Source organism: Muntiacus reevesi, chromosome 1 (genome assembly GCF_963930625.1).
Source record: "Muntiacus reevesi chromosome 1, mMunRee1.1, whole genome shotgun sequence".
Lineage (NCBI taxonomy): Eukaryota > Metazoa > Chordata > Mammalia > Artiodactyla > Cervidae > Muntiacus > Muntiacus reevesi.
In genome coordinates, this window is record NC_089249.1 from 146,615,173 (window position 1) to 146,628,103 (window position 12,931).

A 12,931-nucleotide genomic window follows, 5' to 3' on the forward strand; every position below is an offset into this window, starting at 1 on the left:
GAATACTGGAGTGGGTTGCCATTTCCTTCTCCAGGGGATCTTCCAAAACCAGGGATTGAATCTGGGTCTCCTGCTTTGGCAGGCAGATGCCTTACCACAGAGCCACCTGGGAAGCCGCTGAAGACATTGCTGGTTGTCAGAATGTCTGTGAATCCTGGAGGCGGCAGAGAGTGTTGCTGCCTGGTAGGGTTGGACCCCCCTGACGTCATCCACAAAATCTGATTTCTCTGTGTACAGCGCCTGTGCTCTTTTTACACCTCTCCTTTGTCGTGTTCTCTGGAGCTTAGTGGAGTTCCTGCTGCTGAGCAATATTTGCTTCCAGAGTCAGTGCTGAGATAGTTTCGCTTGCATCTGACTGAAGTACTGGCAGATTGTGTCAGATGTCTGACGTCTGATGAGCAGTGGGGGGAGTTGTGGTTAAAGGCGAGGAGTTATTGTACCATAAGCCTTCAGTTGTTTACTTGGGCAATTCATCCCTATTATCACATTGCCTTCCTTCCCGATGTTCCTCTTATTAACTCTGTGACCTTGGGTAAGTTGTTTAACTTCTCTATGCCTCAATTTTCTCTTCTGTAACAGGGTTATTATGAAGATTAAATGAGATGACATGCATATAGCAATTAGAAGAGTACCTTGAATGTGCTAAATAGTCAATAAATGTGAACTAATGGTAGTTATAGTAAAACAGCTTCTCACTTAGCTCGTTTAAAATAACTGAAGAAGAAAATTCAGATGAGCATTAGAATTTTTAACTACAGCTCTGTATAATTGATTGCTTTTTTATCATTTGGCTAAGAATTTTACAAACTGAAAAAATCCCATCTATACAGAGAAATATAAAAATTCAAGCCTTTGATGACAAAATATTAGCATAAGCATTAAGTTTTGGTGGTATGTACTGGTTTTGTTATCAGAACTTTGAATTTTTCTTTTTGCTCTAGGGGCATAAGAAAATGGTGGCAGGCACTTCCTCCTAACAAGAAGGAACTATTTAAAGAAAGTTTAAGGAAGAATAAATGGAAGCTCTTCCTTGGCTTGAGTAGTTTTGGATTGCTTTTTGTAGTGTTTTATTTTACACATCTGGAAGTGAGTCCAGTCACAGGAAGGAGCAAGCTACTGTTATTGGGGAAAGAACATTTCAGACTTTTATCAGAACTGGAATATGAAGCAGTAAGTAGAAAGACTCATTGTTTAACTAGATTGCTTGATATAATATTCAAAGCAGGAAAGTTTCTTAAACATGAACAATGCACTACTTTTTAATTTTAATCTCTGATGGGGAATTAGCCTTTTTTCCAAAAAGTCTCAGACCTTTCATGCTTTGTATTCCTGCCATCTGCATCGCCTTTCCTCACAATCACCCAACCAGCTCCTGCTCGTCACATGTCACCTTAAATGTCACTTTCTCAGGAAAGCCTTCCTTGATTATCCTGACTGGGTTAAGCAGTGAGGCTGTGTTAGGCCCTAGGGGGTATCCTTCATAACAACACAGATTACATGATGAATCAGTCATTTGTAGCGTGATCACTGCTTGGCTGTATTGGGGCTAGGTATCCTGCTTTTATTTTCTCTTTGCATACTGTACTTTCCTTTTAAAAACACTTATCATGAGGGTAGAAGCATCATAATTATCTGCATAATTGTCTATTTGCTGAGATGTCTCCCTTGCTGGACTAACTCCAGGGCCAAAGAGCCTGTTTGTTCTGTTTATCATTTTATTTTAGGTACTGGCACAGTGTACAAAGGAGTGCTTACTATGTATTTTTTTTTTAACAAATAGATCTGTAATTTGAATTTTTGTATCTTGAAAATTAAGTAGACTAACATAGTTCCCCACCCCCTAAACATCAATTTGGGCAGTTTATTATGTATATATTTTCTTTTTCATTAAAAAAAATTTTATTCATTTATTGGCTTCCCTGGGCCTTCATTGCTGCATGAGGGCTTTCTCTAGTTGCGACAAGTGGGAGCTATGTTCTAGTTGTAGTACGCAAGCTTCTCATTGAGGTGGCTTCTCTTGTTGTGGAGCACAGGCTTCAGTGGTTGCTGTGTGGGCTCAATAGTTGCAACTCCTGGACTCTAGAGCACAGGCTTCAGTAGTTGTGGCCATGGCTTAGTTGCCTTGTAGCGTGTGGAATCTTTCCAGACCAGGGATCAGACCCATGCCCCCTGCATTGGCAGACAGACTCTCAACCACTGGGCCATCAGGTTGCCACAGTTTATTATGTTCTTTAAAATAATTTTTGTAAGTTATATTCTTTGAATACAAAATAAAGTTGGATTTCAGAAGCCTTAACTCCTTGGAAAGTATAGTAACTCAAGTAAGCATCTTACACCCCTAGTGAGTTCCTTGAGGGCAGATCATCTTTCTGTCCCTCATGCTTAGCACACAGATGGTATACAAACTTCATTTGATTGTTATTTGCTTTATTACACTTTGCAGATACTGACTTTTTAAACTTTGGAGGTTTATGGCAACCTTGTGTCAAGCAAGTCTGTCGGCTCCATTTTTCCAGCAGCATTTGCTCACTTCCTATTTGTGTCACTTTTCACTGATGCAATATTTTGAGTCTTTTCATTATTATTTGTTAGGCAAAAGAGATTATGAGTCTCTCAAGGCCTAGATGATGCTTAGCATTTTTTTTAAGCTATAAAGTGTTCTTTAAGGTGTGTACATTGTTTTTTTAAGACATAATGCTATTGCACAGAAGAAACACTGGGAAACCAAAAATTCTTGTGACTCGCTTTATTGAGAGTCACTTTGTGGTGAATATCTCAGTAAAGATACTGAGAACTGAAACTGAACCCACAATATCTCCAATGTGTGCTATATATGCTAAATTAATATTTGTTGAATTTATAGCCTCACTTGACAGCTTTTCTGTGGTTAGATTCTTATATATCAATAATATTTCTGTATTTTTATAATACTGAACTTCTGAGTTTGTCAGTGGAAAGTTAACGTAAAAAAGAAATAGATTTTTCACTAAAAAGATTGTTCAATTGTTCTTAATAAAGATAAGACCAATCTCTTCTATACAGGTTATACAGAGACTTGAGATGTTTCTTAGAATATTCTAATCATAAGCAAGTTTGAGAAAAGTGTTTTGTTAAGATTGAGAAAGGCCTAATGTTAAATTAGTGTATGTTCTACCATTTATATCACTAAGTTAAAAAAAAATTACATACATGTACATATATTTTTTCCTTATTTTTAGCCTATGCATGTAATACCTGCTTGATATGAAAATTCAAGCACATGTTCTTATGGGATTATTATAAAGTACCATAATTACATATAATCTTGTTGTATCTACTTCAGTAGTGTTCTTTTAGACAGTTTACACTGGTGACTTGTGCTTTTAGAAAATACTATATAAAAATTTTAAAATTCATATTCTGTAAAATCATATTTTTAATGCATTATCAAGGTTACAGATGTCTTAATTCGTATATGCAAGAAATTACACATTTTATGGAAATTTAGTAGTTTTAGAACATCCTTAATTTTCAAATGGCTGTCTGAGGAACACTGCAAATAGCTGAGGAAAGAAGAAAAGTGAAAGACAAGGGAGAAAGGGAAAGATATACCATCTGAGTGCAGAGTTCCAAAGAATAGCAATGAGAGATAAGAAAGCCTTCCTCAGTGATCAGTGCAGAGAAATAGAGGAAAACAACAGAATGGAAAAGACTAGCGATCACTTCAAGAAAATTAAAGATACCAAGGGAACATTTCATGCAAAGATGGGCACAATAAAGGACAAAAATGGTATGGACCTAACAGAAGCAGAAGATATTAAGAAGAGGTGGCAAGAATACACAGAAGAACTTATACAAAAAAGATCTTCATGGCTCAGATAACCACGATGGTATGATCAGTCAGCTAGAGCCAGACATACTGGAGTCTGAGGTCAAGTGGGTGTTAGGAAGCATCACTATGAACAAAGCTAGTGGAGCTGATGGAATTCCAGTTGAGCTATTTCAAATCCTAATAGATGATGCTGTGAAAGTGCTGCACTCAGTTTGCGAGTAAATTTGGAAAACTCAGCAGTGGACACAGGACTGGAAAATGTCAGTTTTTATTCTAATCCAAAAGAAAGGCAATACCAAAGGATGGTCAAACTACCAGACAATTGCACAATTTCACATGTTAGTGAAGTAATGCTCAAAATTCTCCAAGGCAGGCTTCAGCAATACGGGAACCAAGAACTTCCAGATGTTTAAGCTGGATTTAGAAAAGGCAGAGGAACCAGAGATCAAATTGCTAACATCTGTTGGATCATTGAAAAAGCAAGAGAGTTCCAGAAAAACATCTTCTTTGACTACTCTAAAGCCTTTGACTGTTTGTGAATCACAACAAACTGTGGAGAATTCTGAAAGAGATGGGGATGCCAGACCACCTTACCTGCCTCCTGAGAAATCTGTATGCAGGTCAAGAAGCAACAGTTAGAACCAGACATGGAAAAGCAGACTCGTTCCAAATTGGGAAAGGAGTTTGTCAAGGCTGTATATTGTCACCTGGCTTATTTAACTTCTATGCAGAGTACATCATGAGAAATTCTGGACTAGATGAAACACAAGCTGAAATCCAGATTGCTGGGAGAAATATCAGTAACTTAAGATATGCAGATGACACCACCCTTATGGCAGAAAGCAAAAAGGAACTAAAGAGTTTCTTGATGAAAGTGATAGAGTGAAAAAGCCGACTTGAAACTCAACATTTAAAAAACTAAGATCATGGCATCCGGTCCCATCACTTCATGGCAAATAGATGGGGAAACAATGGAAACAGTGACAGACTTTATTTTCTTGGGCTCTAAAATCACTGCAGATGGTGACTGCAGCCATGAAATTAAAAGACACCTGCTCCTTAGAAGAAAAGCTATGACCAACCTAGACAGCATATTAAAAAGCAGAGACATCACTTCACTGACTAAGGTCCATATAGTCAAAGCTATGAATTTTCCAGTAGCTGTGTATGAATGTGAGAGTTGGACCATAAAGAAAGCTAAGTGCCAAAGAACTGATGCTTTTGAACTGTGGCGTTGGAGAAGACTCTTGAGACTCCCTTGGACTGCAAAGAGAGCAGACCAGTCACTTCTAAAGGAAATCAATCCTGAGTATTCATTTGAATGGGCTTCCCTGGTGGCTCAGAGGTTAAAGCGTCTGCCTCATTGGAAGGACTGATGCTGAAGCTGAAGCTCCAATACTTTGGTTACCTGATGTGAAGAGCTGACTCCCTGGAAAAGACCTGATGCTGGGAAAGATGGAAGGCAGGAGGAAAAGGGGACTACAGAGGATGAGATGGTTGGTTGGTAGCACCGACTCAATGGACATGATTTTGAGCAATCTCCGAGAGGTTGTGAAGGACAGGGAAGCCTGGTATGCTGCAGTTTGTGGGGTCACAGAGTCAGAGATGACAGAGCGACTGGAAGAGCAAAATTTTTCAAAGTATACTTGAAAGAATCTCTCATGAACATAGCTTCCAAAAAGATGTCTTTGTATGGTGACTAGTCTTAATCAACACAGTAAAAAGAAAATGATATGCTCATTAGTTCTACAGTTTCAGTAATTTCCTTTCAGTCTGTGTGAATAAGACACTTTAAAATTAATGAAATGTTGTCCTTTTTCTGGTAGAAGTTTAGCTTTCTTATTAAGCATAGGGTGTTTTTCTATTCAGTATGTTATGAAAGTTTTTATTAATTTTTATTGGAGTGTAGTTGCTTTACAGTGTTGTTAGTTTCTGCTATACAGTAATTTCTTTTGTATTTTGCTTTCTTATATAAAATCTCTATGTTTTTTGGGAAATGTTTTGTTTTCTAAAATATTTAGGAAAGTCGAAATAATATTTAAGTATTTTATTTGTTTATAAGCTAATAGAGAAGATGAATGAAAATTTTATTTCAACCAATTTATAGGAAAAATCTTAGGTTATTAGAATTTACTGCATTTGTGAGAAGCCAAATTTTTGCCTTTGCATAATAATTCAAATTTGAAAAAATTGAGTATTTAATATATGCAGATTTTTCCATAATTAAAAATTAAAGTATTCAACAGCATAGTGCCATATAAATCACTCCTTAAAGCAGTATAAAGTCTTCCCTGGTGGCTCAGTGGTAAAGAATCCACCTGCCATTGCAGGAGATGAGGGTTCCACCTCTGGGTTGAAAAGACCTCCTGGAGAAGGAAATGACGACCTGCTCCAGTGTTTTTGCCTGGAAAATCCTATGGACGAGGAGCCTGGTGGGCTACAACAATCCATGGGGTCGCCAAGAGTCAGACACAACTTACTGACTAAACAACAACAATAAAAGCAATATAAACATTTTGTAGAGCTAACACTCTCTTAGAGACTACTTTTTAATCTTTCAGTGGATGGAAGAATTTAAAAATGATATGCTAACTGAGAAAGATGCACGATATGTGGCTGTTAAAGCAGTGGTTCATCATTTAATTGAATGCAATCAAGATGTTCCAGGGATCTCTGAGATCAATTGGATTATTCATGTGGTTGATTCCCCAGATATAAATGCCTTTGTACTTCCAGTAAGTAAATATTGCCCAGTCTAATTTCTAACTTTTAATTGTTAAATTTAATGTCTTTTTTTTTTTTTAATGGTGTTCTCATTGCTTACATTATTTTCATTATGGTGCAGAATGGACAAGTGTTCGTCTTCACTGGACTTTTAAATAGTGTGACTGATATTCATCAGCTTTCCTTCCTTCTGGGCCATGAAATAGCACATGCAGTACTTGAGCATGCTGTAAGTATCTAAAATGAATGTTCAGTTATTGAAATGCTTCTTTGAAGTTAGCAAGTTAAATCTTTTAGAGAACTGAATCTTTTCAGTTTTTTTAAATTGATGGGATTTTAGTTTTTAGTAATTGACTTATTCTGTTGCCTGAAAAAGTATGATTGGCTAATTTTGAGAATTTCTATGGTCTTTAGTATTTGATTCTGAATAATTAGTGTTTCTCTTAAATACTGTTTTTATCACCTATCTTTTTTGGTAAGTTGTAATTATTCTCAACCTCTAATTATTTCAAATTAGATATTAAACTTTCCATAATTATTAACATAATCTAGTCAGAAAATTAACTGTAGGAAAGTGATACTACTATCCAAGTGGTAAATCAGTTTTCTTGCTTTTTTTATTCATTCTCAGAGAATAACTTAGAGCATCTTGGAAAATGTGTAGAATGATATGCTGTATATAATGAGTGCAGAGTAGTAATAATGATACCTTGCCATTTTACAGTTTATTGAGCTTTTTAATATATACCTTCTCATTAATAATTTAACACTTTCCTCATGAGGTAGGTGTTTATGTTATATACAAGGGCACTGATGTTTAAAAAGACCTTAAATACTAATACTAATTATTAATTAAATACTAATCTGACAGACTGGCAGGATTTGAACTTTAATCAAGCCTTTCTGTTTCCAAGTCCAGCACTGCTTTCTTTTACCACAGTTACCTGGCTGTTTTCAGGTTGATTTATCATACAATTTAGGTTGATTAATGCTCTTGTGAATATACAGATCTGTCTGACTTGGTATGAATCTAGAAAAATAATATATTTATTTACTCATATTTTTATTTTGATGCACTAAAAGCGTGCATGGCTCATTTGTTCTGATGAGTAGAAAAAGGTATATTTTCTAATTGAAAACACGAAGGTAAATAGTGAAAGGACTGTAAAATGCTGCACCAGAAATGCAAGTAATATTAACTTCAAGTGGAAAAGATAATGGTATTAATCCTTCAAAAAGTCATCTCAAATTCTGTCTTTTCCTTAGAGTATTAATAAGATGAGGTAGGCCAAAGTTGTGCTCTTCTGGAGTCCAAATAGTAATTATCACCTTTATTTCTTCTGAGTTATAGGAAAATTAAAAAAAATTTTTTTCATTAAACAGATACATACAAGAATCAATCTAAGCAGTTGAAATGCATTATATCTTTCTAGAAATGGTTTCATAACTGCAAAATCAATTATGGTCATTTTTAGCTTTTAAAAGGTATTCATTTCAGTACATTAATTTTCCTGGATCTAGGTTGATGTGTTATTCAGCATAATGTTGTCATCTCTGTCTCTGCAAGAACAACAATTAGTTGAGACATAAAAAGCAAATATCAGGCTCAAAAATAGGAAATAGTTATTAATATTTCTTTGTTAGGTGTCTTAGCCATTGTCTGTACTGTGTTTTCTCTTTTTCAGGAGTCTCCATTTTTATTTGCTCTAGCCTTTTATCTTGTTTTTGTTATTCCACAAATATGGATTTTTAAATTTTTATTAGTTTTCTAAGATTATGTAATAGCAATTACATTCTTTAGTAATTACAAGGATTTTCTCTTCTATAATGACTTCATCACTTGGAGTTGTATTCTTTAGTGCTAAAATAATTCCATAATTGTTTTTCATGACTCTCAGTTCTTATAATGAAGCAAAAATTGCTTTGTGAGGGCAGATTATATTAAGAAGTATTCTAGGTGATTATTTTTAGTTGTCAGCCATGTTTCATACACTCAAGTAATGTTTCCTGTATTGTCAGTGTCAGCGTGACAGTAACATTTATTAATCAACAATAGTGGGGCGCGGTGAACAGTCCAGTGCATTAAACTTATATTTAGATATTGCTATTCAAAACAACCACTTTAGAACTTTTTTTTGGTTACTGCTATAAGTAAACACAAAAAAACCATATAACTCAATTTCCTAGTGGGAAATACCAGACTGATAAAATTTCAAACTTGCTTGACTTTTCGTATATTAGGTTGTGAAGTCAAAAGATTTTTATTTAAAATAATTTCCGATATTTTCCTGAATTGTTCTTGTTTTAGCTTCTTCATGTGTTCAATAGTGTTTGGTCTCTGTCTAAAAGTATAAGCATAATAAACACATTTATTTGGTTTTTAAGGAAGATTTAGTGACAATATTAGAAACTGTAACTTCCTGGGTTTGATTCCTTGCTCTTTTTACTAAGCAGCTGTGTGAATTTGGGCAACTCTTTTAACCTCCCTTCATCCTAGTTTATCTATAAAATAGAAAACAATTGTACATATTTTACAAAATTAGTATGCTTGTTAATATAAGACTGTACATATGAACAGAAATTTCATTTAATGACAGGTTCAGTTTCATGAACCTGTCATTATTTCTGAATAGTGGCAGTAGTTCAAGCAGATATTAGCTCTATGAGTAAATGAATACATAATATGTAAGCCAGAGACCAGAAGGATAAAGCTCAGAAGAAGGAGAACTTGCAGTCTTACTTGGTGAAGTTCACTTAAACACATGTAATTATTTAATGTGGTTACACACAGTGAACTAGAAAATGTAAGCCTGTACTGTCTGAATTTATTAAGTATAATTTTTACTATTTTGATTTTTCTCAGGCAGAAAAGGCTAGCTTGGTTCATTTATTGGATTTCCTAGGTTTGATTTTTCTTACGATGATTTGGGCCATTTGTCCTCGAGATAGTTTGGCACTTTTGGGCCAGTGGATACAGTCTAAACTGCAGGAGGTAAGTCTGAGACAAAAACTTGAAATTGCAATGGCTTGTGGTGAGGATATTTTAATATTACTGTAAAGAAAAAAAACATCAGAAATCTTTTTATATTTTATCCTTATCATGAAACATGGGTACTATGTTTTAGTGTCTTAGATTTTCTCATTTTTAGGGGATACTCTTAATAATAGGCATTTAAATGAGAAAATACTACTTCTCTTAAATGACGGAGATAGATGGGTAGGAAGGGCTTGGCAACTTTTGGCTAGCATGATTTTTGGGGCATATTTATTGTTTCTACAGAGAGGAAACCCAGTCACAACCCTTTCTTTCCTCCTGTTTCAAACGTTCCTTTTGTCTCTCGTCGTGACAGTGGTGTACTCACTGGATGACACTTCCTTTCCCCAAATACTTACATTTTGATGGGGAACTTTTTTTTTGGAGCATAATTGCTTTGCAGTGTTGTCCCTGCCCCTCCCGTGCAGCCGCGTGAATCAGCCGTAATTACACACACATCCTGTCCCTTGAGCCTCCCTCTCCCCTCCCCTCTGACCGCCCTAGGTCATCCAGAGCACCAGGCTGGGCTCCTTGTATTGTGTAGCAGCTTCCTACCAGTTCCCTGTGTTACACATGGCGGTTCGTATATGTCAGCGCCACTTTCTCAGTTCTTCCCCCCCTTTCCTTCCCCACCTGTATCCAGAGGTGCTTTTTCTGTGTCTTCCTTCCTTTCCTGCAAATAGGTTCGGCAGCACTCTTGGGGAGCTCTTAAAACCTGTAAATTTTATGGGCACAGGGTTGGCAGAAGCTGCCCAATTTCTCCCACCGCCTCGCTCTAGCTAAGCTAGTATTACCTGGTAACTATTGAAAGGACAGTTTTAATAGGTGTTTGTTAACTTTTGTTTTATGCATAATGATCGTCATCTGATAAAATGTATGGAGTCCTCCATCTTTCTCAAAACACCACGGAAAGGAGGTCTTGCAATCTTAATATTTGCTTTGTTAGCTGTGATTATTTTATTTTACATCTTTCACCAAATATTTCCTCTTGTCCTGGGAGTTTTGGTTATTTAGGAACAATCTGTTATTTGTGTATGTTCAGTGATTTGTGGAGCACCCATCAGAGTGCCATCTGGGTGCTGTTTAAATCTAATCTGTAAAATTCTTTGAGACAAATTGCTTTGGAAATTGAATAACTAAATCTTTTATTCAGTGTTACCGAATCATTTGGTTTCAGTTTTATTGAAATAAAAGTTCTTAAAGGGAAAAAGAAAAAATGGTTATTGCTTAAGTGACAGAATCTCATATTTTGAATTTTATTTTTATCATTCATGTGCTGAGAAGTCAAAGAAGGTAATGCAGGTTTTCCACCATTTTATCAGTAGATAGAATCAGAAGATTAAGTCATAAGGAAGATAACTGGAAGCTGTTTCTCTGTTGAAATGCTTGATGATCCTGTTGCTTGAGTATAATTCTTTAATAATTACACTGAAACTCAAGTAAGGATTACTTCTGTTTGAACTTTTTTTTTCCCTCTATTTTTTTTCTCTCAATCAAGGCCCCCCTCCCAATAATTTTGGTGGTGAGGAAATGCTTCTTTTTTTAGAAGTCTTGCTCATGGTGATTGGAGGGCCGAGGTGATTCTGATAGTGAAGTTATTGAGGGGGAAATGCTGACATTCTTTTTTCAGAGAAAGGAAGAGAGGGAGGAAGAAGGAGGGTCTCTCAGTTAACCATTTGGGTAACTTGGGTATAGTAATTTGGGTAATTTGGGTATAGTGTAGCAGCCCTCATAGAGTGCTGCCCGTTAGGGTTTTGAGAGCTATTAGTAATAATTACAGTAGCTAACATTTATTGAATACATACTATATGGTCGGCACCATGATAAATACTGTAAATTAATTTTGTACAGGGGCTAAGAATACAGGCTCTGATCAGATGGATCTGTGTTTGGATTTAATCTCTCTTAGATTTAAATTCTATAGAGCTTCAGCAGATTGCTGCACTTGTTACAGGTCTCCATTTCTTTACCTGTAAGTTCAGATAGTAGTAGAGGCCAACTCACAGCATTATTGTAGGCTTAATGATAACATTTAAAGCAGCATTTCTCAATATAAGCACTATTCACATTTTGAATTGACAAAGAATTGACAAGATAATTCTTTGTTGTGGGGAATTGTCCTCTGCATTGCACAAAGTTTAGTAGCCCCCACACATTTAGATGCCAGTAGCTCTCCCCACTTCTCCCCACCCCCAGCTGCAGCTCTGACAGTCAAAAATACCACCAGACATTTCCAAATGTCCCCGAGGGATAAAAATCACGTCCTCTTGATAACCACTGGTTGAAAGCATTTAGCACAGTACCTGGTATAAGGTAAGGACTCAACAAATAGGAGTTATTACTTGCTCATTTTAACCCTCTCTGCAACTCTAGGAGTTTGGTACTATATGAAATACTGCTATACTTTGCCACTATATGAAATCAATGCTTTATTTTACATATAATGCTATTGGGCTTATAAGGGTGGAAAAATACAGCCCAGAGGTAATAGTTAATAAGCACTCAGGCTTGAACATGTTTCTCTCCTTTTAAAGCCAGTGTTTTTCACCAGTTTATACTAGTTATACTATTAATGCCAGTCAATTTGTGGGGACACCTGTAGACTGCTTGTGGCGAGTGAAGCAATCTAAAACAGACATGATTGAGAAGGAAGCAAGTCACATCTAATGGTCATGTACTGTGGACTAGATTGATTTAGTTATTTCAAGCCATCACTGACAGGTAATTAATTGCTTCCCCAATTAATAGTTCTTTTCTCAAAAAGTCCTGCCTATCGATCCATCTTCTACAAAGTTTTAGTACTTACTGAAAATTAGTATTTAACTGGAAAGCATTCACATAAATACAAGTAATTAGGGAAATTAAAATTACAATATCTATTTGTGTTTTTTAATTGAAGTTGGAAGAAGAGTTCATTTTCCTAACTAATCAATACTTAGAAAGCAAAGAAGAAATTAAGATAATACATCATAGAAAGAACATTGTGCTATTTGGTTAATTTTCTAACTGAAATAAATCTCCTAGTAGTGTCACTGGCTACTAGATAGCTGCAGTTTTTCAATTTTCTTTTAAGACTGAAAGATCAGAATGTTTCTTGGCCTTAATAAAAAAAACCTATATCAATAAACTTTCTCAGGGAATCCTCTACATAGTAAGTGGAGATTATAATCAGAAAAAATAAAAGGACTCTGTATGATCCTGTGGACTCTCCAAAAATTTGTAGGCATGGTTTTTTCCTATTCGTTCCTTGTTTTTAAAATATTAATCTCTGATGGGGGAAATAAAGGCTGCATTGTTTTATACCATCGGGTGCTTTAAATGTTAATCATAGCATAAGAACTATATCCTAGATAATCCATGAA

The 12,931-nt window shown here is 35.7% G+C and overlaps 1 protein-coding gene across 7 annotated transcripts in view; it reads left to right on the forward strand.

Annotated features, from left to right (window-relative positions):
- OMA1 (OMA1 zinc metallopeptidase) overlaps positions 1-12,931 on the forward strand; it is a 93,930-nt gene that overhangs the window by 11,484 nt on the left and 69,515 nt on the right. For 6 of the 7 annotated variants that reach the window (XM_065928898.1, XM_065928867.1, XM_065928889.1 and 3 more), the window contains exons 3-6: positions 942-1,170; positions 6,373-6,546; positions 6,657-6,764; positions 9,399-9,527. In XM_065928898.1, the coding sequence (XP_065784970.1) occupies positions 942-1,170; positions 6,373-6,546; positions 6,657-6,764; positions 9,399-9,527 (640 nt within the window). The remainder of the gene's footprint in view (positions 1-941; positions 1,171-6,372; positions 6,547-6,656; positions 6,765-9,398; positions 9,528-12,931) is intronic. The other variant, XM_065928896.1, reaches the window with a different exon arrangement.